Source organism: Spermophilus citellus, assembly GCF_964194105.1.
Source record: "Spermophilus citellus genome assembly, chromosome: 13".
Lineage (NCBI taxonomy): Eukaryota > Metazoa > Chordata > Mammalia > Rodentia > Sciuridae > Spermophilus > Spermophilus citellus.
This window is the reverse complement of record NC_138193.1, coordinates 52,104,573-52,130,936: the sequence shown is the minus strand read 5'-3', so window position 1 is coordinate 52,130,936 and position 26,364 is coordinate 52,104,573. Positions and strand designations below refer to the sequence as shown.

At 47.6% G+C, this 26,364-nt stretch overlaps 2 protein-coding genes across 11 annotated transcripts in view; both read right to left on the bottom strand.

Moving 5' to 3' along the window:
• SLC4A5 (solute carrier family 4 member 5) overlaps positions 1 to 4,326 on the bottom strand; it is a 128,162-nt gene extending 123,836 nt beyond the window's left edge. For 2 of the 3 annotated variants that reach the window (XM_081264446.1, XM_081264444.1), the window contains exon 1: positions 3,536 to 4,326. The gene's annotated coding sequence lies outside the window, so the exon portion shown is untranslated. The remainder of the gene's footprint in view (positions 1 to 3,535) is intronic. The other variant, XM_081264445.1, reaches the window with a different exon arrangement.
• Positions 4,327 to 4,709: 383 nt separating this feature from the next.
• Positions 4,710 to 26,364, bottom strand: part of DCTN1 (dynactin subunit 1) — a 30,520-nt gene continuing 8,865 nt past the window's right edge. For 2 of the 8 annotated variants that reach the window (XM_081264443.1, XM_081264436.1), the window contains exons 2-31: positions 22,425 to 22,670; positions 22,066 to 22,144; positions 21,831 to 21,865; positions 18,759 to 18,776; positions 17,340 to 17,360; positions 15,914 to 16,105; positions 15,242 to 15,439; positions 14,880 to 15,084; positions 14,690 to 14,768; positions 14,420 to 14,579; positions 14,201 to 14,305; positions 13,832 to 14,023; positions 13,636 to 13,752; positions 13,249 to 13,401; positions 12,201 to 12,361; positions 11,927 to 12,095; positions 11,586 to 11,654; positions 11,282 to 11,344; positions 11,024 to 11,173; positions 10,710 to 10,871; positions 10,496 to 10,627; positions 10,193 to 10,318; positions 9,822 to 9,964; positions 9,378 to 9,544; positions 7,614 to 7,628; positions 7,272 to 7,405; positions 6,965 to 7,157; positions 6,629 to 6,708; positions 5,671 to 5,760; positions 4,710 to 4,930 (exon numbers count right to left, since the gene is read on the bottom strand). In XM_081264443.1, coding sequence (XP_081120569.1) covers positions 4,793 to 4,930; positions 5,671 to 5,760; positions 6,629 to 6,708; positions 6,965 to 7,157; positions 7,272 to 7,405; positions 7,614 to 7,628; positions 9,378 to 9,544; positions 9,822 to 9,964; positions 10,193 to 10,318; positions 10,496 to 10,627; positions 10,710 to 10,871; positions 11,024 to 11,173; positions 11,282 to 11,344; positions 11,586 to 11,654; positions 11,927 to 12,095; positions 12,201 to 12,361; positions 13,249 to 13,401; positions 13,636 to 13,752; positions 13,832 to 14,023; positions 14,201 to 14,305; positions 14,420 to 14,579; positions 14,690 to 14,768; positions 14,880 to 15,084; positions 15,242 to 15,439; positions 15,914 to 16,105; positions 17,340 to 17,360; positions 18,759 to 18,776; positions 21,831 to 21,865; positions 22,066 to 22,144; positions 22,425 to 22,652 — 3,774 coding nt within the window. In that variant the 5' untranslated portion in view covers positions 22,653 to 22,670 and the 3' untranslated portion in view covers positions 4,710 to 4,792. The remainder of the gene's footprint in view (positions 4,931 to 5,670; positions 5,761 to 6,628; positions 6,709 to 6,964; positions 7,158 to 7,271; positions 7,406 to 7,613; positions 7,629 to 9,377; positions 9,545 to 9,821; positions 9,965 to 10,192; positions 10,319 to 10,495; positions 10,628 to 10,709; positions 10,872 to 11,023; positions 11,174 to 11,281; positions 11,345 to 11,585; positions 11,655 to 11,926; positions 12,096 to 12,200; positions 12,362 to 13,248; positions 13,402 to 13,635; positions 13,753 to 13,831; positions 14,024 to 14,200; positions 14,306 to 14,419; positions 14,580 to 14,689; positions 14,769 to 14,879; positions 15,085 to 15,241; positions 15,440 to 15,913; positions 16,106 to 17,339; positions 17,361 to 18,758; positions 18,777 to 21,830; positions 21,866 to 22,065; positions 22,145 to 22,424; positions 22,671 to 26,364) is intronic. The other 6 variants (XM_081264437.1, XM_081264438.1, XM_081264439.1 and 3 more) reach the window with 6 other exon arrangements.

Here is a 26,364-nt window from a genome sequence, read left to right as displayed (position 1 = left end):
GCTCAAGATCCCTTCACATTTCCTAGAATTAGCCAGATTTGGATCTCTGTATTGCCCCTACCTTGCTCCCCATTGTAGGACAGCACAAAAAAATGTAAACCGAGCAGGTGAATTCAAATTGTGGGAGGGTAAGGGGAGTATTTCCTAGTTTCATTTCTTGAGATAGGGCCTTGACTTTCTTAGAGTAAGATAAAACAGTGCCAACATGGTAGAAAATAAAATAGTAATCACCGATAGAAACATCTGAAAGTTGGGGTAACAGGACTACCTATGCTTTCAGGTTCAAAATATGATTTATCTATGTCACATGTACATCTTGGGAATGTGGCTGCTTGTATTTCTTTCCTCTAATTTAATATCTCCCAGGTATCCTTTTTTTATTGAGCACCTGTATTAAGCATACTCTAATTTAATCTTCCCCCTAAAGATTACCTGAGAAGTTAATAACAACTAAGGAAGGTTCTACTGATCTTGTATTACAGATAGAGAAACTGAGTCTGAGAGTAAGCAACTTCCCCAAATGAAGAGTTGGGATATTAGCCCTATTCTTACTTCACAAAGCTTCCTCCAAGTTGGTATAGGTGATGTTGGCCCTGGCAATAGGCCATAGATTCCCCAAAAGAGAGGGTCTCCCAGGATAGAGTTGAGAATAACCATACCTCATCCTGCCAACTTCCAGTCAATCTTTGGTTCTGTGACAAAGCAGTTCTGGGTTTGGATAGATCAAAAGTGGCTACTACCATGCTATGTTCCATCCTTGGTACAAAGAGCTCTTTGCCAGTCCTCTCCTCCATCACATTCTAGTTACCAACTCCCACTTACTCAATGCCACTTGGGACACAGCAGTACAGATAAGCTCCTCTTCCCTTTCTCATCATCACCGCTTCTGCTCCCTTTATCTCAGGGAGACTGCTCTGCCAGACATCTGTGAATGACAGTGGCCACTTCCCAGGGCTCATTTGCTCTCTGAGCTCCTAAATCTCTCATCCCCTTTGGCCTTCTCATATTTTCTCCAGGGGTCCTCTGCTCCTGGTGGATGCTCCTTCAGGCTGTGCTGTGGGCTCCTTACTTCTCAAGGTTGCCAAGGATTCCACTTTCCTCTTTTCACTTTCCTCAGCTGATTTGTCACTTTGGCTTCTCTCAGACTTATCTGAATCCCAGGCTCCAGCTGTGTGCTCTGCCCTCATTAACTCCTGCAGGCTCCTGCTCACATTCTGTTCCCCTCAGCCATTCAGGTCTTGGGTGAAATGCCATGTTGCACACAATCCTGGGAAGTGAGAAGGAGCTGACACCCCTCAGGGCAATGTTTAAGTAGTGAAGGACAGGCAAGGAGAGCAGGCAACTTCTCTATCCTCCATCAACCCCAATCACAGAATTTGTATATGGTCTACACAGAGACATCTCACATGGGCAAGTGTCCAGCTGTGTCTTTGTGAAGCAGCGGTCAACTCACTACAAACTTTGATTTTTTTTTCCTCCTCCTTTCCTTTCACTCTCACTCTTTGATTGCACCTTCCAATAAAGTACTGGCATTTAAACTTTATCTCTGGTTCAGTTTTCTTTCTCTTTTTCTAGTACCAGGTTTGAAACCAGGGGTGCTTACTCTCTTGAGTCACTCACATCCCCAGTCCTCTTTATTTTGAGATAGGGCCTTGCTAAGTTGCTGAGGCTGGCTTTCAACTTGCCTCAGCCTCCCAAGCTGCTGGGATTACAGGCATGTGCCATCATGCCTGACTCCGGTTCAGTTTTCTAAGTAACCTGAATTATAGCAGTGACCACTTCCAAACTATTCCTTCAACCACTGACATGCTCCCAACTGGCTCTCCAATCTTTATCTCCAATTTGGACTTCTCGGCTGAGCTTCACCTAATTGGATTCAACTGCCAAATGGATATCTCCACTTGAACATTCTTACAGGCACCTCAAACTCACGACCAAAATAAAACTCACCTACTCCTCAAACATGTGACCTTCTCCTGTGTTTGAGGGGGATGCAGAGAAGGAAGACACTCTATTGCAATTTTCAAGCAGTCTGAAGAGGGATTTAGAGAAGTTACCTAACAATAACAATAGAAACAGATGCTTACAGGAGTAGGTACTAAAGGGAAGCAATCCTACTGTGTGCCAGGCACAGTGCTTGATGCTTGCATGTATTACTCATTTAGCCTTCACAACAACCCTGTGGGATTAGATTAGAAACCCTACCAGGTCATAAAGCAACTGAGCTCAAGCATACTGGAATAAAGGTTTAGTTTATTTACTACCTTAGAAGAGGATACCTAACAAGCCACAGGGATTGGAGATTTCCTGAGGTTGCCACACTAGAGCTATCTCAAAAAATGAATGAGTCTTCAGCTGAAGAATGGGGCCTGGAAGTTAGAGGTAGAGAGGAAAGGAGGGAAGTATGTGGCATTCTCTCTCATTTCATAAGAATAGGCCTGAGAGGGCATAGAGTGGCATGGAAACTGTAGGGGTTCACTAAAACTGAACCATCAGGCATATTTGGAGAAGTAGCCCCATGAAAGGCTCGAGAGGTGGGCAGGACCCAAATCCCTGATAGCCTTGTGTGCCATTATAGTTAAGTTAAATTTTAAATTATAGATGCTTAGAGAAAGAATATCAGGATTTTATATAAGCTTTAAAATGTAGTTGGAGGGTTCATTTCAAGATTTAAAACAGGGAATCACACAAACCAGTTTGCATTTTGGAAAGACCCTACTGGCACTGGCTCAAAAGAGGCAATGGAAATTAGGTTATCCAAAGCAATATATTATATACAGAGTTAGAAGCAATGGGAAAAGGTGGACAGACTTGAGAGACAGTAATGAAGGAAAAACTGAACAGGGCTGATAATGAAATTAACTAAAGAAAGTAAACAAAGAGGTTTGTGGCTTACCACATCCAGGACACAGAGGATTTCAGTTTGGGCATGTTGCCTTTGAGACAGATACTTGTGGGTTGCTCCAAGGGAGGTAGCCAGCATTAAGACAACTCAGTGCATGAGTTTTGGACTCAGGAAAGTAGTATGATGGTGAGAAACTACCACCAACGGAAAAGGATGAAGAAAAAAGTCCTGTTCTGAAGGTGCCACCAGAAGTTGTCCTTTGGCCCTTGGTGTCTTAACCACCAACCAGAAGCCAGGCCACCACTTTGGGTAGAAAGGACAGGAATACAATCCAATCTCAGGAAAAGGACAGTGTGATCTGCAATTTCCTTAGCACCAGAGAGGCCAAATTTGGAAACATGAGTGGAGACTATCTGGTACCAAGACACAGCAACCCTTGTCAACCAGTTCTGTGGGAATTAAGCCCCAACATTTTAAGGCATCCCTTGTATGCACCACATTAAATCTTATGCATCTAGAATGGCACTAGTGATGAATCATACTTGAGTACTGAGAGGAAAATAATTACGAAAATAATTTTCTCTCAGAACTCCAATTCGGAAAGGCTAGAGGCACAGAGCAGGTATTCAAATGCCACAACCACTGACTTTCCAATATGCTCTATTTGAGAATGAGCTCCTGGGCTCTCACCATGAAGGGCCCCTCCTCCAGTATGCCTGGTGCCCTCAAGAGGAACAGCACAGTGGAGAGCCTGGCCCAGCTGGACTGCTCCAATGAAGCAAAGGTCTCTTTCTCCATCTTCCTTTGGGTGCTTGGGTTAGATTCCTTTTTTCTACATGGGCAATCAAAAGAGTATCAAGCAGGGCTGGGGTTGTGGCTCAGCAGTAGAGCACTCACCTAGCACATGCAAGGCCCTGGGTTTGATCCTCAGCACCACATAAAAATAAATAAATAAATAAATAAATAAATAAAGGTATTGACAATTAAAAATAAATATTAAAAAAAAAAGAGTATCAAGCAATCATCCAGCTAAACTACACTGAGACTAAGCTCTAAAACACTGGAGTGCTACTCACAGGCCCAATGGGTCCCAACCGTTGAGGTATTTTAGCAAGTCTGAGTCAAGACCCAAAAATCTGGTAAAAATTTTAAAGCAGCTTCCTGATTGATACTAATTTGTAATAGGGTTTGGCAGTACCTTTTGAATGTCCATCCTTACTGGTCTGTTGCTTTAGTTGCTCCTTATTTAGTACATAAATGTTCCCTATGAGAAAGTTGGCTAGGGTGGTGATCACATCATATTCCAGTCCAGAAATTGGACTGACTAGCAGCAGAAGCTCCAAGAAGCAGAGCAGAGCTAGCAGAGTTACATACCCACAATTTTAAAAACTCTAAATGAACTTAAGTGCCTAGCCCTAAATTTAACTCTTTCATCTTGCTCAAAGTAATTTACTGCACATGCATTTGAGGGACACAGCATTCTACTGATCACCACAGAAAGGAGCCCTCAAATGTGACACAGTTGAAGCTTCTTCAGCATTCCTCTCCTTCATTCCTACTTTGAGCCAAATAGCCCAAGTCCCACTCTCAACACCACACAGAAAGCAATGAAGCACAAGTTGCTTTAATCAAGGGGTGAAGTCCTCAATCAGGGGGACCTCACTCAACCTTTGGTGGTGGGGTCTCAGCCTACCCCCCACATACCCTGAGGCCCCTCAGGAAAGAGGGAGCAGCTGAACAGCAAATTATGGAAAAGACCAGGGGTGGGAATGGGGAAACCCAGGTTAAGGAGCAAGAGCAGGGCGTTGACAGGATGGGAGCGAAGCTGAAGGGGGCAGGGAGAGCTTAATCCGCATGGTTCTACCTGGGGGTTGGCTGAGGTGGCTGTGCATTGGGCAGAGCGGCACCAGGAGGGTTGAAGGTTGAGGGGGGCAGGGGAAGAAGTGCTTAGGAGATGAGGCGACTGTGAAGCTGGTACAGCTGCTCCTGGGTCAGCACCAGCCGGTGTCGCTGTCCGAGGCCAGCTGCACATGAAAAGGTCACTTTGCCCATGTAGACTGTGTCATCTTGCTGTTCTTCCTTGGCCTTGGTAAGAGGAATAGGACCCAAGGTCAGGGGTTCACTTAAACTGTGGTTCCCTGAAGGGGTCCCTGAGTATTGACACCAATACAACCCTTGGGAGACTGAAGCCTTGAGCTTTTAGGCCATGGTGACCAAATTTTTCAAATTAGAATGGGGATACATAGTCTGACAAGGGGGTTTTGAGTTCCTACTGTTATCAAAAGTGAAGGGAGAGGGCTGGGGCTGTAGCTCAGTGGCAGAGCACTTGCCTAGCACGTGTGAGGCACTGGATTCGATCCTCAGCACCACATTTAAAAAAATTAAAATTAAATAAAGGCATGCTATCCATCTACTACTATAAAAAAGATTTAAAAAAAAAGTCAAGGGAGGGTTGGTGGTGCATGCCTATATAATCCCAGTGGCTCAAGAGGCTGAGGCAGGAGGATCACAAATTAAAAGCCAGCCTCAGCAATTTAGCGAGACCCTGTCTCTAAATATAATACAAAATAGGGCTGGGGATATGGCTCAGTTGTTGAGTGCCCCTGGGATCAATACCCAATTCCCCTCCACCAAAAAATCAAGGGAGGTGATATCTGCATGCTAAAACATTAGAATTTTTGGAAGTACTGCAAGCATTTTTGTCTCTTACAAGTAAGATTTGGACTTGCCAAATAAAACAAGGTTTTGGACCTGAGACTCTAGGTCTCTTCAGATTCTTGAGCCCTCCACACTATGCCACCCTCCATCCCATGCTCCCCCCTTACCCTGAGGAAAGCTGTTGAAGGGAAGGTGGCAAAGTCAGTGGGGACTGTGGCTCCAGGACGCTGAGATACTGTTTCCTTGAGGACCTCATCCTGGGGGAGGGAAAACAAGGGTTTATTTAGGGGACCCTCCACAGGCTTACTTAAGACTTCCTGGTTTCTGAGACACCAATACCAGGGGAGCAGAAGTCCAGTCCTCTCTATTACAATACTTCAGCTTTCACCTCCAACCCCGTCCCCACTCCAATATCTCTCCTTCCTTTATAGATCCTCATCTTTTTTTTTTTAAAGAGAGAGAGAGAGAGAGAGAGAGAGAGAGAGAGGAGAAAGAGAGAGAGAAATTTTAATATTTATTTTTTATTTTTTCGGCGGACACAACATCTTTGTTTGTATGTGGTGTTGAGGATCGAACCTGGGTCACACGCATGCCAGGCAAGCGCGCTACCGCTTGAGCCACATCCCCAGCCCTAGATCCTCATCTTTTAAGACCCAATTCAGTTTCCACTGCCTCTGAGAAGCCATGCCCAACCAATCTACCCTACGACGATCTCAGTTCTGACTGAAACTGCAGACAGAGTCACACACCCTAAAAATGATCCTAACTTGTGCATTCTGTTGTAAATCTTCTGGGGCTGGGGATATAGCTCAGTTGGTACAGTGCTTGCCTTGCATGCACAAGGCCCTGGGTTCAATCTCCAGCATCACAAAAAAAAAAAAAAAAAAAAAAAAAAGGAAGGAAGGAAGGAAGGAAGGAAGGAAGGAAGGAAGGAAGGAAGGAAAGAAAAAAAATATTTATCTTCTGACAGTTTCCAAGGCAAGAAACTATATTCCCTTCTACGTTCTTCCCAGTGTGCCATCTAATGCAAGGCTGGGCCAAGAGGAACTCCAGAAGCACCTGGCTCCACCAATGAAAGCTCTGAATGAGTGCCATAGGGTAGAGAAGGGCAGGGTATGAACTGACCTTGAGTTTTTCAATGGTGTCACTCAAGGACTTGAGCTGAGCCACTTGTTCCATAAGCTGGGCTGATGGGCTCTTGGCAGCTATAGGAAGGGAAAGCTAGTTAAGCCCACCTAGAACCAGACAGGCAAGTGGTCTGGATTAAGGGTCAGGAGTGTAGGTACTGGACCCTTTCATGGAACAGGCACTTAAAATGGGTGAATCAGGAAAACTGAACACTAAAGCCAAAGTTCACAGATGGAAGAGCCTCTACTGTTCAGGGACTGCCTCGGCTAGGGCTAAATCCCTGGGGATAAGGAGACAGGCATGTTATTCATCTGAGGGGTCAGTAGTACATACCAGGGCTGGTGTGAGTGATATCTACTACATGAGTGCGCGTGCTCAGCTGATTTAAGGTCTCCAGCAGCTGGCTGGTCTTACGGTACAATGCACCAGCTGCTATCTCACCGCCAGGGCCCTCATGGGATGGAAGGGAAAGCTTTGCAACATGCAGAGGGGGTAAGGCTGCCAAGGATGCCTTCATCTGGGCTCCCTGTGGGGATAAAAACAGTGGCAGTGTTGAGAGGTGCCAGAAAAGCCTCTGCCATCCATCAACAATGGGAGGGTATGGTCCACTCTCTACCATAGTCCTCCCTGTGTTTCTCACCTTGAGGATACTGTTCTCATGCTGGAGCTGAGAGATGTGCAGCCTCATGGCAGAGATCTGCTGAAGTAGTAGGGGTGAGTCCTTCACCAGTCCCGGGCCTGGCAAGGACCCTGGAGCCTGTCCAGGAACAACCCCTGTGGATACCATAACAAATGTTCTCAGCCCCAAGTAGAAAGGGCTAAAAACTGGGCCCCATCCCTGCTCTTCCCCTTTCCTCATTCCTTCCCACCTCCAGTCCTGGCTGTCTACAAGGGGAAGCCTTACCCTGCTCCACCAGCCCCAGTTCCCACCAGCCCCAATTCCCGCCAGCCCTGGTAAGCCCCAGCCACAGTAGGATTCTACCTCGCTGCTGTTCTTCTGTGTTCAGGATAGCCCATGGGGGAGCAGGAAAAGAGGAGAGAAGAATTAGGTAATTTGGGGGCTTAGAGGACATACCAGAGGAATCCTGGACATGACCTGCAGGAAAACCCTTTTCCTGATGACCTTACTTTCTATATAAGACCCTGCCCCTCTTCTTGGAGTAAGAGTAGATATGTGTAAAAGAAAGCTCAGGGGCAGGAGGCCATAGTGAGGGTGCAATGTGTGCGAAGAATGGAAAAGTGAATGTCCAGAAGGAAACACATGGGGCATGAAACTGTTCTTGCCTCCCTGCTCCATAATCCATCTCCAAAAACAGCATGGGAAATGCTCCAGAGACCCCAAAGCTCTGCATCCTTAGTGATCTCCAGCAGCAAAGCTTAGATTAAGGTTGTGAGTACATTCTCTTGCACCTCAGGTTTCCCTATTGCTCTGAGGCAAAAATTTCATTTTTTTGTTGGTAAATTTCACTAATTCTGAACCAGTGTTTGCTTAAAGAGCTTATGCCAAAATAATACAAGGTGGTAATTCTGAAGACTCCCCACAAAGAACATGGAACTATCTGTATCACAGGAGTCTAATGTCACAAAGGTACTTGGTCATCTCCCAAAATCATGAGGCATCAGTGACAAGGACTTTGATAAGATCAAGACCCTAGGTGAGGTCACCTGACAAGATAGGAGAACAGAAAAAATTTTAGAAGACCTGATGGTTTAATTCCAACACAAGAAGATTGCCCTCTCTAGGTGAAAAAGGTAAGTAAGAAACTGCAAATACAAACACCTATATACCGGCTATCCAGTTGAAGAAATAAAATATTATAAAGGCCCTGTGTATTGTCATATGAATACATGTTTCATTTAAATTTCAAGATAATTTTGTCAATACACCTATATTTTTGATATAGATTATATTCAGTCTATTAACCAATTTGGAGGGCATTTCCACCTTAACAATATTAAGTCTTTTGATCCACGAACTTGGGTTGTTATTTATATCTTCTCTAATATCTTTTAACAATGCTTTATACTCCTTTGTTAAAATTATTCCTAAATTGCTATTGCCTAGCATGCATGAGGACCTGGGTTAGACTCCCAGCACTGCAAATAAATAAATAAAATAGAAAATTAAAAAAAAAAAGAAAAGAAAGAAACTGAAGGGGGAATGAAAATAACAATAGGTTAGGTGAGAACCAAGATGGTAGCAGTCACTTCCCTACCTAGGAAACTGAGAAGACTAGGCCTAGAAGCCAGAAAAACCTCCAGGTAGGGACCCCTGACATTACTGAGTGGGTAGACAAAAGTCAGAACAAAAGTACAAGCAAACTTTGGAGAAATACACAATGGAAGAGATAACCAACATAAAATGAAACCACATAAGCTCAGTGGGGAAACAGCACCCAGAGAGAATAAAAAGCAAGCATCAGGCAAGGGCAGACGCCCTGGGAGGGAAGAGTGCAGCTTCTGGAATATAGGGCTGGGACAGAAATACCAAACAGTATATCCAAAAGGGACAGATACTAGAGTCCAACTGTTTATTATTCTGAATGTCACTTGCTAATGTCCTACTTTGATCACAGACACTTTGCAGGTATCTTTAAGAAAAGAAAAAACTTTGTTTCTAACTAGGCAAGTACATTCCTGGATGAACATTCAGGAGAAAGGGGACAGGTGTCAAATGGAGGCCAAAGATAAGAGAGAGGACAGTCAGTTTCCTCTGTGTGATTTCTGCCTATCCCACTGTACTTACCGCCAGCAATGCCAGAGACCAAGGTAGCAATGCCTGAGGGAGGAGGCCCCCGGAGCCCCTCAATTGTGCGCTTAGACTGGCTATTCAGCCGTTGCTTTAGCTCTGCCTTCTCTGCCTCCAGCTGGTCGATGTCAGCCTGGAGTGCATCCATCGTTTCCTCAAACTCTCTGTGAAAAAGAATCTGGGTTTGGGTAGTGTCCCTTCCCCATGTCCCCACATGATTTTTCAGTCCTGAAAAGTCCTTGGAGTAGCCCTGCTAGTGAGGAGCCAGGGAAAAGGAGGCACAGGCAAGCACAGGTTTAGGTTGGAGTGATATGATGGAGATGGAATGGAGAAGGGAAATGGGTAAAGTCTCATTAGGAGGGAAAGGGGAAAGGGTTAGGGACAGAGTCTCAAGCAGAAGGAAAGGTTGGAGGAAACAGGACCCCAGGGAAGGTGCCTGACTTCTCCTTCTTCCGCAGGAGTGCCTGAGTCTCCTCCAGCCGAGTCTGAACTTTTTCAATGCGCTCGTCTGCATCCTTGGCAGCACTGTCCAACTTCTTCTCCAGGAGGCTCAGCCGCACATTGGCTTCACTCAGCTCCTCTCCCTGAAAAATCAGAGAGGTTCAAGTTCCCTAACATCCTCCCCATGGCCCTGGCACTCAGATTAGACCATGAGACAGAAAGCTCCCTGATGGCTACCTGACCACAAGCCCCCATTTCTCCCCCATAACCTCCACGCCTTCTCAGTCCTGATCTCAGTCTCAATATTTGCAGTTGCCTTGAGTGCCATCATACTTCCTAGCCCCAAAACTCTGAGCAAACTCCACCCTCACCTTAATCTTGAGTGATTTCTTCAATTCCTTGATAACTGTCTCTCGATCTTCAAGCTTCAAACCCAGGCCTTCAGCATCTGTGATCTCAGCACGAAGAGCTGCAGCCCGCAGTTCAACCGGAGGAGGCTAAAGGATTGGGTGGGTCAGAGGGTAGAGCACTGAGAGGAGGGCACCAGTATGCTTCTTTCAGAGTGATCCAGTCACAGGGGAAATCTTGTTGCCTTCTGCCCTCCCACAACCAGCGGCAGCTCTGTAAGTTGTGCTCCTCTGCACTGCAGCTCCTCCAAAGAAACCTCCACTCACCTTGCTGGGGGGCCGCTCTGCATCATACTCCCCCTCCTGCATGGCTGTGGCCAGCTTGTTCATGGTGCTGATGAGGATGTTACACGACTGGCGCAGACACTCATAGGGGCTGCTGGAAGGGCTCCCATAGATCTGCAGGAGCCAAGGGCAGGAGTGAAAGCCCCACACTGGCCCCTAACTCCCCATCCCCTTCTGCCCCGCCATCCAGGCCAACCTGCTCGCTTGCTTTGAAAGCCAACTCCTCCAGTGCAGCCACGGGCAGCCCCTCATTTTCTGCCAGTGGGGCAATGAGCTGGGCAGCAGCAGCTGCCACCTCCTGCAGTACAGCCACCACCCATGTCAAGTGTTTTCTGCAGTCTAGGAGTGTGTCAGATACCTGTGTGAAAAGCTAGAGTCAAGAGCCCACCCTAAGTCCAGCATCAGTTTCTAGCTACCTCAGTTCTGTGCCCTGACCAGGTCAATCTTAACATGTTTGTACCCTCCTGATTTTATTCAGTTTCTTTCCCTTCCCCACTTGCAGTCCTAAACCTGTGGTCCAAAGGCCAGTGCTGCAGGGATCCCAGGAGCATCCGTCCCTGGCATACGCCTTCGGATCTTCTTGCAGAATTGGCGGATATCACTGCATGATGTTTCCAGGTCCCGGAGCAAAAGGGCAATATCTGTAGCCTCCTGTCCACCCTACATGGGAAACAGGAAACAGATGGAAAACCAGGTAAGCCTTAGGACTAGAGGTGAAGCGGTAGGGACTAAGAACAAGAGCTCACACAGATCTAGATGTGTCCTCACCTGCAAGAAGGCACGCAGCCTCCCCACCTCCACGCTCATGCAGTCCAGGGCACTCTGCGTAAACTGTGAGGAGAGAAACAAGTGGTTATCAGCTTTAACAGGAGTTTTTTTGCCCCATCATCATCTCTAGGAAGCCCCCATCCTCTAATGACCCCCATATGTAAGTGAGTCCTCTGTCTTCCCTGATCTGGCTTTGGTGACCTTGTCCCAATCTTATTTGACACCCACTGGGGCCTGATCTCTTGATCTGATCCTCCACTTCTGAGCCCTATAGGAGGCTCAACCACTGACCCACACACTTCACCTTAATGTGGTCGGCCAGCTGCATGGTACTTTCCTCGGGCTGTTCGGCAAGATGGATGCTGTACAGGTGCTGGAGAAAGATGACAGAAATAGCCTTTAACAAGTGAAAGTGGGGGAAGTTCTTCCCAGACTATTATCTGAGCCCTGGTCATTATAGAAGTCTCAAGAGGTAGGAGAATTCAAAACCCTCAGGCAGCTGCATCATAAAGCAAGTTCAACTAAGAGCAAATTGAGCCCTAAGCAGCCAGCCTGGGACATATAACCCTGAATACACTGGCAATGGTTCCCATTTGGAGAAAGCTTCCCTCCCTCCTGCCCCAAGCCTGCATATTTTCTACAGACCTGGTAGTACTTGATGGCCTTTGTGAGAGGCTCCACATTGACAGTCTCATCCAGCTGATCCTTGTGCAGCAGTTCAATGAGGAAATCTAAGGAGCGCTCATGGGCACTCATCTCAGGATAGAGGCTGCCCACCTTCTTATACACATCCACGTTGCACTGAGAGAGGGCACTACAGACCAGAGAAGGGCTCTGTGAGACCAAAGTCTTCCAAGCAATCTCAGTTCCTGTCATTCCTGGACCCATGGTCCTGGAGCAGGAATCAGGAGCCACTTACTGTTCATATCGGTGTAGTGTAGCCTGCAGCAGACTCAGCGAATATACCAGTCCAGCAGCAAAGCTGAGCTGCTCACCTGCAGCTCCCCGAAGCCCAGGCCTCTCTGAACAATTCTCACTTAGTTCAAACTTCTCCTGGGCCTGCTTCCGGATCAGCTCTGCCTATGGGAAGAAGACCAAGGACCTGGAACTCAGAGCAGGGGATGGAGAACACACACTCAGGAATACAGGATACAGCTTAGGAACTATGTGGGGAGCATGGACACACATAGGAAAGCAGAACTAGTTCTTAAATAGGCTGGAAGTCTCACTGGGGAGAGGGTAATGATGTGAATATTGGTGCTTGTGAGGATTTTAGGATATAAGAATTAAAGGGCAGTGGGACCAAGCTGACTTAAAGCTGCTGCTCCTGATCTCTTTCCACCTAAAATGCCAATTATCCCCCTCTTTAGCTCCTAGCCACCTCTGGCTCTTAGCTTAAATGTTATTCCCTCAAGTCACAACCTGCCTCATCTAAATCAGATCCTCAACTGGGCTTTCTCAAATACCCTACCTCTCCTTCATAACACAGAATCTATAATATATCCATCCTTTGTATCTATAGGGGATTGGCTTTAAAAATCCCCACAAATACAATAATCCACGGATGCTTAAATCTCTCTCATTAAATGGGACAGTATTTGCATCTAATCTATGTACATCCTCCTCTATAGTTCAAATCATCTCTAGATTATTTACAACACCTAATGCGATGTCAATTCTATGTAAATAGTTTTTATATTGTATTTTTCAGGGAATAATGAGAAGAAAAAAAGTCTGTACATGTACAGTACAGATGCAATTTTTTTCCCAAATATTTTTTATCTGCAGTTGTTTGAGTTCACAGATGTGGAATCTAAAGATAAGGAGATCAACTGTATATGTTCACCTGTGACTTTGTTGTCTGTGTTCCTCTACTACATTTTTGCTATCTGAACTTGGCATCCTCAATGCTTGGCTCTTAGCAAGTCCAAAAGATTTTTATTGTACATATGACTAACTGGCCATACCTTACAAATGAGACGAGGCATGAGCAGCAGCACCAGAACGCAGTCATGATCCCCACCTGGCCGAAGGAAGCTGTCAGGCATGAAGGCTGTCAGCAGAGACATGTGTCGATTGGCCTGGGCGACCTCCATCTGTCTCAACTCCATTTCAATTGCCTGTGAAATAGACAGGGAGTTGGACTCTCATCTAGAGTCTAAAAATCATTAAGCCTTGCTTTACCAGGTCCCTTGCTTTTAAGTTAAGCCCAAGCCAGTAGTCTTCTAAACAACCACACAAGGAACCCCGCTCCCCCAGGATTCTGAAGCACAAAGCCCAAACCAGGCTAGCCCACAGTCATGCCTAGGCTCGGCTCCCTAACACCTGGCTCTCAAGCCACCCACTTTCCTGACCTTGGCATGGGCTTTAGTCTCAGCAAACTTGATTTTGAAGTCAAAAGTCTCAGGAGGTGGCTGCTGCTGTCTCTCTACAGATGCTTCCTGCTGGTTTGTCAGTTCCCGATTCACATCCTAGGAGCAGAAAGAGTGAGGGACAGTGGGGTCAAGGTAACCTAGGGTGATGGTAGGAGAACAAGACTTAGGCAGGCACCTGTAGGTGAGCAGTCAGTTGGCGATATTTTTTGATGGTTTGTTGGTAGTCTGCAACTGTTTCCTGGGCTGCCTCTACACGCTTCTGGGCCTCACGAACCCGGGCACCTGCCATGTCCAGCTGCTCCCGCAGCTCTAGTTCTGTCTCTCGTGCATTCTCCTGGAGCTCATCATTCATCTCATTCATTGCTTCCTGGAATACAATAAGTAGTTGGGGGAAAGCAAAAACAGGGTTAGAGTAGAAGATGCAGGACAGGTCATCTTACCACACACCCTGTTCAAAGGTCAGGGGTCATGTGTCAATCTCTCTCTCTCAGCAAGTCCCTTACAAATACCCTCCATCAGGGTCAGGAATCTGCTCTTCTCTTACCAAGTCCCCTACAGTCTCCCTCAACTCCCGCACTTTCTCTTCCAGATTCAGGTTCCGATCAGTCAGCATCTCCACCATCTCCTCAGCACCCAGAGCAGCATCCACCTGTGTTATGGGGAAGGAGCCGGGAAAATCACTATCAGAAGGTGACTAGAAAGGGGAAGTGGCAACAGAAGAATAAGGTAAGGGGATTCTGGGCAAGGGCTGGGTTTCACAGACCTGCTCCTTGAGCTCATCAATGGTGCTCTCTGCCTGGCTCAGCTCCTCCTGCAGGCGCTCTCGCTGTTGCCGCACAATCTCCAGCTCTTGGTTTTTCTTTTCCATGAGCTTCTGGAGCTTCACATGTTCCTGCTTCTCTGAGGAAGAAAGATCCCGCATCCTGTAGGAAAGAGAGAGAGGAGAACATGTGTCAGAGTGATCTGCAAGAGGTGCTTTAACACAGTCAGAGGCAGGAGAGTGAAGGCCAGAGCCAAGAATTGAGAAGCCTACCTCACCAAGGCATCCTTTAGGCGGGCATTTTGTTCCTCAAGCTGTTTGAGCTGGTAACTGGATGCAGCCCCATCTGAGCCTGGGGAAGATCATTAATATGTTCAGGCCTGGTCTCACCCCACTACTTGGGCCCCGCAGCTCCTGGCACCTTACCCTTTTTCTTCAATCTTAGCCTTTAGTATCTCCTTACCCTTTTCTTCAATCTCAGCCTTTAGTATCTCCAAGTCTGTGGTGAGCTCATCCACACGCTCCTTCAGTGCTTCAACCTCCTGCTGCAGGGACTCAGCCCGTTCTTCAGCCATTTCCTTGTCCAGAGTGGCCATCTCAATGGCATCAGCAGTGTCGGCCATTTCCTCCATATAGCGTTCCTTTGCCTCTAGTGCCTCCTTGGCTTCCTAAGGAGGGGGAAAGGGAGGTGGGGGCAGGAGGAAACAAATGCCCTATGTTGTTCTTTCTCACAAGGTACTCCAGGTTGTAGTTCCAGTCCTGTTTCTAATTCACCTCCTTGGGTCCCTCAGCCTCCCCAGCCATCCCCTCCATCCTGATTCCCACCTTCCGTGCCTCCTTGAGGCGCCGCTGCAAGTCTGCCTGCTGCTCCTGCATTTTGCTCTTCCATTCCTGCACCTGCTCCAGCTGGATCTTATGTTTCTCCAGTTCTTTCAGCTTTGCCTTATCTTCTGCCCGCTTTAGCCGCAGGGTCTCCAGTTTCTCCTCCAGGTCCCGTACCTGGGCCCTCAATCCCTCTTCCTCCTGCCAAGAAAAGGTACTGCTATCTATACATAGCCCACCCTGCCTCCCCTGAGACTGAGCTGGAACAGAGAAGATGAAAATGTGTGCAAACATAACCCTAATCCCAGAGTCAAAAGCAAGTGGCATACAAGCATTGGAGAGGAAACCATGGTACTATACATACCAGAAAAGTGTGAAAAAAGGGCAGGAGGATGGGATATACTTCTGTGATAGAGTGCTTGCCTTATATGTACAAGGACCTGTGTTCAATTTCAATTCCTGCCTCCCCCCCCCAAAAAAAAAAGGAAAGAAAGAAAATCGAAAAGAAAGGAAAAGATAGCTTCTTGGCAATAACAAGATACCTCATACACTATGTTCCCACTCTTTCTGATCCAAGCTAGGTCTTCCCCAACCCCAGGAAATTTCTAAGACCCAGCCAGGAATCACAGACCCCTTGGTATCTTGATTCTCCTTTACCCCAATGCTAGTCCTTACCTTGGATGGGGAAGGAAGTGGGGGAGCTGCTCCAGGAGAGGTGAGGGCTGGTGTGGGGATGATGGGTGCTGCCAGTGGAGTCTGAGCCGGGGTGCTGGGCTCACTGCTGCTTAGCTCACCTGCTGATGCTGAGCCAGAGGGGCCCAAAGAGCTACTGGCCCCAGCCACCCCAGTACTGGCTGGGCGAGTGGGCTATTCAGAGAGAGCAGTGGCAGGCCAGAAAGAGAACAGAGGATGGGGGCAGTGAAAGGGAGAGAGACAGCATGTGAGAATATGGCAAGGTTTGGAGACAAAGAAGGGAAAAGACAGAGTATGAAAGCACAATGAGAACAGAGACACAGTGAAGGGGAGAGGGAAAACGACACAGTCAGAAAGCAACATTGACAATGGACAGAGGGAGGAAGGAGGGAGGAAAGGATGGGGGAAAATATGAGATTATATGGTTCCTCCTTTGGCACTAACCCCACATTCCTCCCAGCTCTGGCACTACCCTTTATAGCAGTAGCTCTTACTCCCTAGAACTCTCCTCTGTGACCCACTTGGGATCATTCTAGCAATTTCTGAATACTCCCAGTCCCATCCTTGCTCTGGGTCTGTGCCCAATTTCCCCAAGGTGGGGGTGCCTCAATGTCATTCCCAGAGAGAAAGAACAGATTAGAATTTGTTCTGATATTCATGTTCCCAGAGAGGGCTGGGCTAAAAGTGGGGGTTTCAGGCTCTCTACCCTTCTTAGGACCTCCCAACTCTTTAGAAGTCAAGCTAAATTGCACTCCCTTGGTCTATGCCAGGATAGCCTACAAGTAAAAGAACCAAAGTGAAAATTATAGCCCTAGATTCCTCCTTGAAACAAAGTACATAAGCTAACCCTTCTGTAATCCCCTAAGACAAATGGGTTCTGATCAGGTAACATTACCCGGTCCCTGTAAGGGCAGAAAACTCAGGAGCCATCCTGAAGCCCCAAGCCCAGGAACAGACAAGCCTTCCCAGTACTCTCCCCAAACTTCCCCTAGTGGGATGACACTCAGAAACCACATGCTACCACGAACACTCCCGAGCAAAGGCTTTCAGAGACACATCTCCTTCCTCCGACATTTTATACTGTCAAGTTCTTCACTTCTCTTCTGATTCCTCCCCTCAAAACTGGCCAAAGTTACCTTATTAAAGAAAGCCTGTCCTGATTAACCACAACCCCTTCACTTCTCCTTTGTACTCAATTTTCTGGCTCAGAGGACCTTCTAAGAGCTGGAAGTCATTTTCCCAGGGGAGGCCTGTCACCAACCCCAGGCCCTTCTCCCCCCTCAAAGAGAACCCATGATACTTTGTGATCAAAATTCACTTGCTAGTACACATGCCCACAAACATGCACATGCCTGAAACATTTGTGCACACTCAGCATTGGCTTGCACGGAGGCCTATTTGTTCTCACCTTGGGCCGCCGAGTTGTGGTCTGGACAGGCAACAGGAGCCAGAGAAGTGGTCAGGAAAGAAAGGATAATGGCAGAAAGACAGACAGCAAAGTGACAGCAATGAGAGCAGAAAAGTAATAGGAATGGGGCTACAGTTAGCCACCACCCCCATCCCATCCCCTTCTCCCTCCAGTGAATCATAGAAATTCCAGAAACCCAAAATTCCTATTCCTCTTGGTTCCTGCTCCCAGTTTTGCCCAACCCTTGCAGGCCTCACCCCTTCAGACACCCTGAAATCCCAGAGGTCCCTGTGTCCTAGGTTGAGCCACAGGAGACCAAAGGCAGTAGCTGGTGAGAAAGTCTCCAGAGACTAGTCCTTCTGTGCACAATCTCTCCCACTCCAGCCCAGTCAGAAGCCCCGCCCAAACATCACTGCAAGGACTTTCCCAGGTCAGGCTCTTTCTTCAACTGCTAGACTCTATAGAGGATTCCCTAGGAACCCAACCCTGCCACCCTCCCGCCATACACACACTATGACAAGAGTGATATAAGCTCAAAAGTAAGAGATCAGATCTCTAAGGCAGAACAACATTGCTGTCTTCCCTCCCCCGCTCCCCAGGACCAGACCCTGCAGCAGTCCATGTCCCTAAGGCAGAGGGCTCAGGTGTCAGGACTATGAATATTGCATTAGCAGAAGCCCAGAGCTCAGCAAAGTAACCCCACCCAGCTGCACAGAGAAAGGTGGGGGTAGGCAGCAGCACAGGGAAACTACTGTCCTAAACCAAATCCAGAAACCCTTTGGGCTATTGCAAAGTTGTAAATGGGTGATTAACACCAATGGGTATTCTTGCTGCTCAGCGTCTCACTGCTTTGGCAAAGAAGGTAACATTTGGCTTGGGCCCTGTTTCCAAGAGACTCTGAGCCTAAGGAGCCTATCCCTACCCCTCTTACCCTGGACTAAGCTTCCAAAGCTGTGGGTCAAAAACTATTCTAGGCCCCCATTCTGCCCTGTTAAGGCCCCCTGAAACAAACCCCTCGGGAGAGGAGATACTGGGAGAATAACCAAGAGTCATTCTAGCAAAGGCTGAGAAGGTAAGTAGGCACCAAGACACCTGGGTCTACTTCTCTAGCTTCTACCACAGGAAACTCTCCCAAAGATTGTTTGTAGTAGAGGCTACATGAAGCCCAAGCCTGTGAGGCCACTGGGTACAAGGCCTGGAACACAGACTGTCAGTGCCAAAAGCAGGCAGGGTAAGAAGCAAATGCCCAGGGGTGGGGCCCGGTGGTGACACACACCTCACCTCTGCCTCCCTCTTCTTCACCCTCTTCCCCCAACCAGGTAGACAGATTAAGTCAATCAGCCGCCACCCCCACCCCAGCTGCCTGCTGCCATCATCACCCTGGCAACCCGGTAGCAGGACCAGAGCAAGCAAGAGTACCTTTCGGGCTGTCGGTGCCTGTCTCATCATTGCAGAAAACCAAAGAAAGCAAGGAGAGGAAAGAGAAGGAGGGACAGAGGAGGATAGACAAACACAGGGAGGAAGGACAGACGAAGGGAGGGAGGGAGGGAGGGAAAGAGACCAAACAGAGGGAAAGGCGGCGGAGACAGGAGATTAGTGCATCAAATCCCAACAATGCAGCCTTAGCTTCCCCAGCCGGCAGCTTCCTAGCCTCCAAATGGCTGCTGCTGAGACACAGAGGCCCCTGAAGGTGCGCAGTAGGACAACCAGGCTCCAGCAGGCACCAGAGCAGCGCCTGGCCCAATTCGCCAGCTTAGGCTGATGGCAGCCTCAGTGGCCGCAGCACCAGCTCCACCTGACGTCATGCACCCACCCTCCTCTGCTCCATGGGGGTGGAGCCACTTTTTCACCGTCACCTAGCAACCACCCGGGGCCCTGCAGGCTCCTCCTTCTCCTCATGACTGGACACAGTCCTGCGCAGAGCCTGCCTTGCTGCTTCTCCCAAAGAACAGGTTCTGGCTCCGCCCTTCCCTCCCTCTTCCACCCCAGAGGGCTTACTCCAAAACGCTAAGCCAGAGGCCATACCAGAAATGGCACTTTATGGAGCCAGGGCATCAGTGGACAGGGACAGAGGGCCTCTCTTCTCCATGAGTCTCTCAAAATTGCACTCTGCTCCCTTGACTACTCCATTGAGTCTACTTCTCTTATACATACTGGCAACACCCTTGTTTCCCAGGAACACACACCTAGAGCACTCCTCCAGAACTGGTCTTAAGCTCTGAGGAGCACATAGAATGATTAAAGAGCTCTAGGTGACATTCCATGTGGGCAGCAGCAGCTCTAATGACAGTGTTGGGCTCCTTTCCAATGGTCCCTTGGTTGTAGTCAGGTTAAAGCCTTTCTCTGAAGGGCTTTCCAGAAAGGTTAGGTATTTTGTGAAAGCATTTGTGTTCTCCTCTCTCCTCCCCGTTAAAGCACTTTTTTGTTCTATCTCTAGTTCTTTCACATGCAGTGAAAGCAAGGACCCTGACTAAGTAACCTGCCTTGAGAGAACCACTGAGGCTGATGACTGGGAGTGGGGTGGGAGACAGAAGAGGCACACAACTATTTGATTGATACCTTCCACTATGAGGAAAGAAGGTACTATAGCCTAGTACAGGCTGTCTAGGTAAGGCTTTGCCACATCTTCCCAGGATTTGGCAATGCTTAGCCCCTTGCCAGAGTCATGTTAGGTTACAGCCAGAATCTTCCTTAGATCTCAGTTTCATGCCCTTCTCTATTTAGGGGACTGAGATAAAATGGTCCCCCAATCAGGAGACAATAACCAAGGGACAAAGCCAAGTCTCTCTGATCCTAGTATGGGTCCAGCATCCTTTAAAATATTATTTTCCTTATATCCCCATTTCCACCTGAAGTCAGGACCCAGGACCCAAAACAAGTACCAGTATGTGGTCTCCACCATAGCAAGACTCCAAAGCGAGACTCCATAGCAAGACCCATCACCCACCAGGAGTCAGAAAGGAGATGTTTTCCTTTCCTTTCCCATTGCCTTGATCCAGTAGTGCTCCATGCAATATCAGAAAGGCCTGAGGCAGTTTGGTGACAAGGAAATCACAGCATTTTATATCCAGCACAATATATACACTCAGGCACGTGCAGGTCATAGCTTGGGCACAGGCCCAAGGCAGGAGCTAGTGTGAGGAAGAGGTCATGGCATCAATTTAAGTGTTTAAAAATTGGTGGAGGGGAAAGAAGTTACACAGTTCAGCTCCTGCAAGGGGTGGGGCTTTAGGCACACCCCAGAGGAAGGAAGAGACAGAGAAAGATTGATGGGGCAGATTGGGGTCGGTATTCATGGCACAACACATCAGCGGGAAGGTCCATAAAGACTAGGCTTTCCAACTGCTCTTCCTGTGCTCTATTCTCTACAATCCCATTCCCTTGCACAACTATTTATCTGGTACTTTTCCCAGCCCTATTCTTCCAATCTAACCTCCTACCACCCCTGAATTTGGCTAAGAACCTACTGTAAGCCAATAAACTATTTTATGCTGCTATTATTTAAAGTCAAATGCTCAGAATTTCTAACTAGGACTCTGGGGCAGCGAGAAATCATCCCTAATGAATGTTTGCTTGGGCCCAGATACTGCGCCTGATGTCCTTGCACCCCTCAAAGGAACTCTGGAAGCCAAGGCTGCCATTTCCTCTGGCCATCCCAGCCTCAAGTTTACACACACATGCATGCAGCAGCCCAAGGACATGCAGGACAGCAGGAGAGTGGGCTCATGGCCCCCACCCACTCAGGCACAAACAGTAAACACACCACCTTCTTAGGCTTCAGTCCCCGCTGCATGAGGAGTAAGAAAGGGCAAAGTTAGAGAATAGACATCACATTGTGCTAGCTGGCCAGACATTCTGGGTATAGGCATTAATACCAATCAGGCACACACAGGCAAGGGGTAGGTGGACTCAGATCAACATCAAGCCTTAGGTGAGAAGAGGGGTTCCCTCAAGGATGAGCTTCCAGGATATGCACACCCTGTCCTAGAGAAGCTAGAGTTCCACTCCATAGAGAGGTGGGTGGACCCACAACACTCTGCAGAATGGCAGAGGGGAGCTAGGAAGGACCCTTCTGTCCATAGCTGAAAGTAAATGGCAGAGGACCTGGCACTTTACTGCCTCTTATAAATAGGACAACTCCTTCTCCCTCTATCTTCTACCTTATCCTACTCTTAAATGCTTTAGATCTTGGCATCTCTGTGTACCAAAAGGTAGGAAATTAGCTACACTACAGGTCAGATCTGTCCTTTCTATAGCCACTAGCTCAATTCCATTTGACTCTGTACTTCTGGAACCTAATAGTTTTCCCCTGCTATCACTTTTACTCTAGTCAAATGTAGCAACCCATACCCACAAAGCTTCCTTCCCAGGGAGGTTGAAGAGACTAGAAAGCTGCAGTTCTAATTCACCTATTGCTTCTACCTGCCTAGGATTGGGTCTCCCTCCCTCTTTCTCTATACTACTCTCTACTCACACCCCCAAACCACTCACCAGTTTGCTAGTCTTTGCAGCTGTCTCAGCTCCCTCTGTAGAAAGCAAACAGAAACAAAGCATGTGTTTGTATATAGAGCTGGGTCAGAGAATATCATGGTGGGGTAGGGGGAGATATAACAAGGAAATATGGTAGTGATGGAAAAATTTCAGTATTCACTATGGCCCCTTGTTAAAGAGGAAAAGAGCTGGGACTTCTGGATATGAGGAGGCAGCTTAAGTGGGTGGTTGTTACCTCTTTTGAGGACTTTTGATGCAGAAGAATCAGGAGTCTCTGGGGAAGTAGTATCTGCTCCATCTTCAAATACCTGGATCTGAAACCACAGAAGACTCAATACAGTCAGACCAAGAATAACTGTAATATGGGCCCCTCCCCAGTCCCCAAACAAGCCACAGTATAGGGCAAGTTTCCTAAGGACGGGTCACCAATCTTCCCTCCACTATTACTTCCCATTCTCCCAACAGAGGCTTATGCCCACACCAAGTGCACATGCAACAGATATATGTGCATGTATGCATGCGCATGTGTGCATGTGCGCTCGCATGCACACGCACACACACACACACACACACACACACACACAGATGGAGTACCTGGGATTGCCGCACAAAAATGCCATGTCCTTCATCACAAGTGAAATACTTCCTTCCTTGGACAGTTCCATCATTTTTGCCCTTTGCTTCATCCAGGATAACGCCTACCCATTTGCCAGTGGCAAAGAGTGTGGCTCCAACATAGGCCACAGTGCCTCGGTGGCCTTTTCCAATCACCTCCACACGGGATCCTACCCAAAGAGGCCGGGCACTTGCCTCTGCACTCATCCTGCTGCCACTGGGCGTCTGAAAAAAAAGGCACACACAGAGTTAGAGGCCTCAGACCAAGGTGGCATCCTAATGCATAAGAAATGCCCCAGCCAAGATCCTGGACTAAAAACAAACAAACAACAACAACAAACAATTTTCTCTTGAGCTCCATTCTCGGGGTGAGGTTAGCCCCCAAACTTCCCTTCTGAAAATGTCAGTGATATGTCTAAGAGTTAGCCAAATTCTTCTGGAATCTGTTAGAATTTTTAGTTTATATTTAAAATTTATAAAATCAGAATTCATTGATAGATCTGTGAGTGTCACCACATGATTACTTTCTCAAGAGCACTGCCCCTGCACAGAGGAATTAAGCTCAAGCAAATCACTCAGTTTAGACCAGGCTCCCTATAACCAATGCCCTGACTCAGGAGCCCAAGTTGAGTGGGTGACCCTATAGAAGCCTGCTTCCCTCTCCACTTCCATCACTTCTGGAATTCAAATGGCTCTCTCAGGTCTCTCCCCTTCAGAGGCACATAACTGTGTCTCTTTTCAGGACCCCAGGTCATACCACTTCTTCCTGATCTGATTCCTCTCACTCCCATCCACATACCCACTATGAAACTTCTGATGCCTCACCTGCAACCCATTCAACCATCCAACTTCCTTCTTCATGGCCTGCATTCTGTTGTCTACTCTCTACCCTAAGCTCTGGAGATCCTTTCCCCATGCTATCTTGTTATGAAAAGAAAAATATAGGCCAAGTAAATAACGTACCTCAAATTTGTCCCTCATTCTGTGTTCAGACTCTGCCTAGTGGTTCAAATGGATTTATGGGCACAGATGGGCAAAGCAAAGAAATAGACTAAGATACTGTCCTTGGGAAGCTCTCAGCTTCTGACATACCCGTGATGACAAGACACAACATTAAATTAGGTCCCAAATTGGCCTATGGTTTAGAAGAAAATCACACCTAAGCCATTTTTAGCAATAGCAGCTCCATGAACCAGGTGCCTTGTAACAAAAGATATCATGAGGCAAGAAATTACACCATAGTCCTGAAGATTCCACGGGGCTCTCTTCTGATACCCACCACTTGGCTTCAGAACACAGCCCTGCCAGAATCCAAGAAGAATCAGGATACTTCCCAGCCTGTCACTCTCTAACTCCCTTCCCCAGAGAGCTTATCCAGGAAGACAGGGACAGAGCTCCCAAGGGATTCAGGACCCCAAGGACAACAAGGTGTATCTCATAACAAAGGAAACTGCCAGTGACATCAAGGCAGACTCAAACTCAGAGACTCCCCGCACCTCCCAACAAGCCTCTCAGAACCAGGAGGACACAACAGTGGGTACAGATTCAATCTGAGACAGAAGAAAGAGAAAGCAAGTGACAAACAACAAAGCAGTTCTAAAGAAGGGCCTCACTTTAAGGCCTTTCTGACCCATCAACCACATTCTGAGTCTCCAAGGTAGTCTGGTCCCCCTCAGGAACCCCTAACCTGGGTACCAGGTAGAGTCAGAGGTTAGGCCTTGCCAGTAACCATTAGGGCCCCACTCTAGGTAAGCCTGTGTAGTCTGCCACCATCAGGCTTCAAGGGCTCCTTAGAAACAGTCTGTGGGTGCCTCCAGCTGAGTTCCAGCCTATCTCCCAGCCCCCACAGCAATGATGTCCACAGACACCCAGGCCTTTTCCAGAAGCCCTCCCAGGGCCCATCCCAGATTAGGGCCACTTACCCGGTTATACACATGCCTCTTGCTCTGGGCCATGCTGCTCACCAGGCCTCTACTCCCTCCCCCAGCTGGCCAAAGACAGAGGAAAAAAAGCAGAAACCTAGGCAGGAGGGTCAGGGCGCTGGGCCCTCATGGACTGACACAGGAACCGTCAAGCACAGCTCTCCCCAGTCCATGGGCCTCACTCAGCTGCCTACCACCTACCGGGGTAGAGGTGGAGGCAGTGATGGGGGCTGAGGAACAAGTCCCCTCTGCTGCCTGAGGATTCCTGAACCCAGAGATACCGAATCCTGCTTGCCAGCTGATGAGTCTCACTCTGCGCTAGTGCTGCTCTAGACTTGTCAGGAACAGTGCAAGCCTCTGGGTCCTAGTGCTCCCCTGCTTCACCTAGGCCAGACAAGAGAGGCAAGGAACCAGACAGGCTCACCCACAGACTCTCAGCATTCACCTCTAGAATATACTATCTTAGAGTTGGAAGCAGTCTTGACAATTCCTCCTAGCCTGTATCCCCTCACTATCACTTTCCCTCCTGCCCCTGGACTATGAGACCTCAGCAGGCTCACAAGCATCAATTAACATTTTAAAATGGTCAGCTACCTAAAGCCTCCACACAGACAAAATAAAGAGTCTCATCTAATCTATGGCTCCCCTGGCTGCAATATGGACCTAGATACCCTGGGCTTAGGGATACTTATCTTCCTTCACTGGCAGAACAGTAACTTCCCCTACGCCACTCTCAAATATAGACCAGATAGCTCAACAACAGAATGATAGCTAAGAGAAAGAAACAGGTCCCTCAAACACCTCTCCATATCTTCAATCCTGACCAGACCCCTAGGAAACCATCTCTCTCCTTCCTTGAAAAATCTCCATGTTACCACCTTCCTTCAGTCACTATTACACAGGTGGGGAAAGCCAGGCAGGCCCCAACAGTGTGGACCACACATGTTTACAGTACTTATGTCTACAGAGCACCTTCAAACATTTTATAGATACATGGTTAAGTATACTGTTTTTGGACTCAGGTTGCTTTCCTGGTTATATCATAAATTTGGTGTAGTTACTTTAATTTTTTTTTAATAGTACTGGGGATTGAACCCAGGAGCACTCTACTGAGTTACATCCATAGCCCTTTTCTTTTTATTTTGAGACAGTTACCCAGGCTGGCCTCCAGAATTTTCCTGCCTCGAGCTCCAAAGTTACTGGGATTACAGGTATGCACCATACCAAGCTTGGTCTCGTTATTTAGCATCTTTGTGCCTCTTTTTCTGCATCTGTCAAGTGGAAACAATCAAAGAATCTATTTCAGAGAGGTATTGTGAGGATTAGCTGAGAAAATCCACTTAAAATTTTTAGGACAGTGGCTGGTATTTAATAAGTGGTCAATAAAAGTTAGTTAAGGGCTAGGGGCAGTGGCGCACACCTGAAATCCCAGGAGCTCAGAAAGCTGAGGCAGGAGGATCACCAGTTCAAAACCAGCCTCAGCAAAACTGAGATGCTAAGCAACTTAGTGAGACCCTATCTCTAAATAAAATACAAAATAGGGTTGGGATGTGGTTCAGTGGTCCAGTGCCCCCGAGTTCAATCCCTGGTACCCCCCAAAAAATAATAATAAAGTTAGTTAAGAACATTATCATCATCATAGTTGGACATGGCAATGACCCCACAGAGAGGTAGACCAGGGATGATACTGATAAGGAAACAGATTTAGAGAATTAAGCAAATTCCCTGAAGTTAAACAGAAGATCAGAAGTGGAACCAAAATCTGACCCAGAGCCCTCTGTGCTTTCTACTGCCTTTCACTGTTCCCATATACATATCTAGGCTTCCAAGGCCATGTACATTCTTCAGACCATGCTGCCTTCAAAAAGTTGGAAGCAGGGGCTGGAGTTGTAGCTCAGTGGTAGAGTGCTTGCCTAGCATGTGTGAGGCACTGGGTTCAATTCTCAGCATCACATATAAATAAATAAAGGTCCACTGACAACTAAATAAAATATATA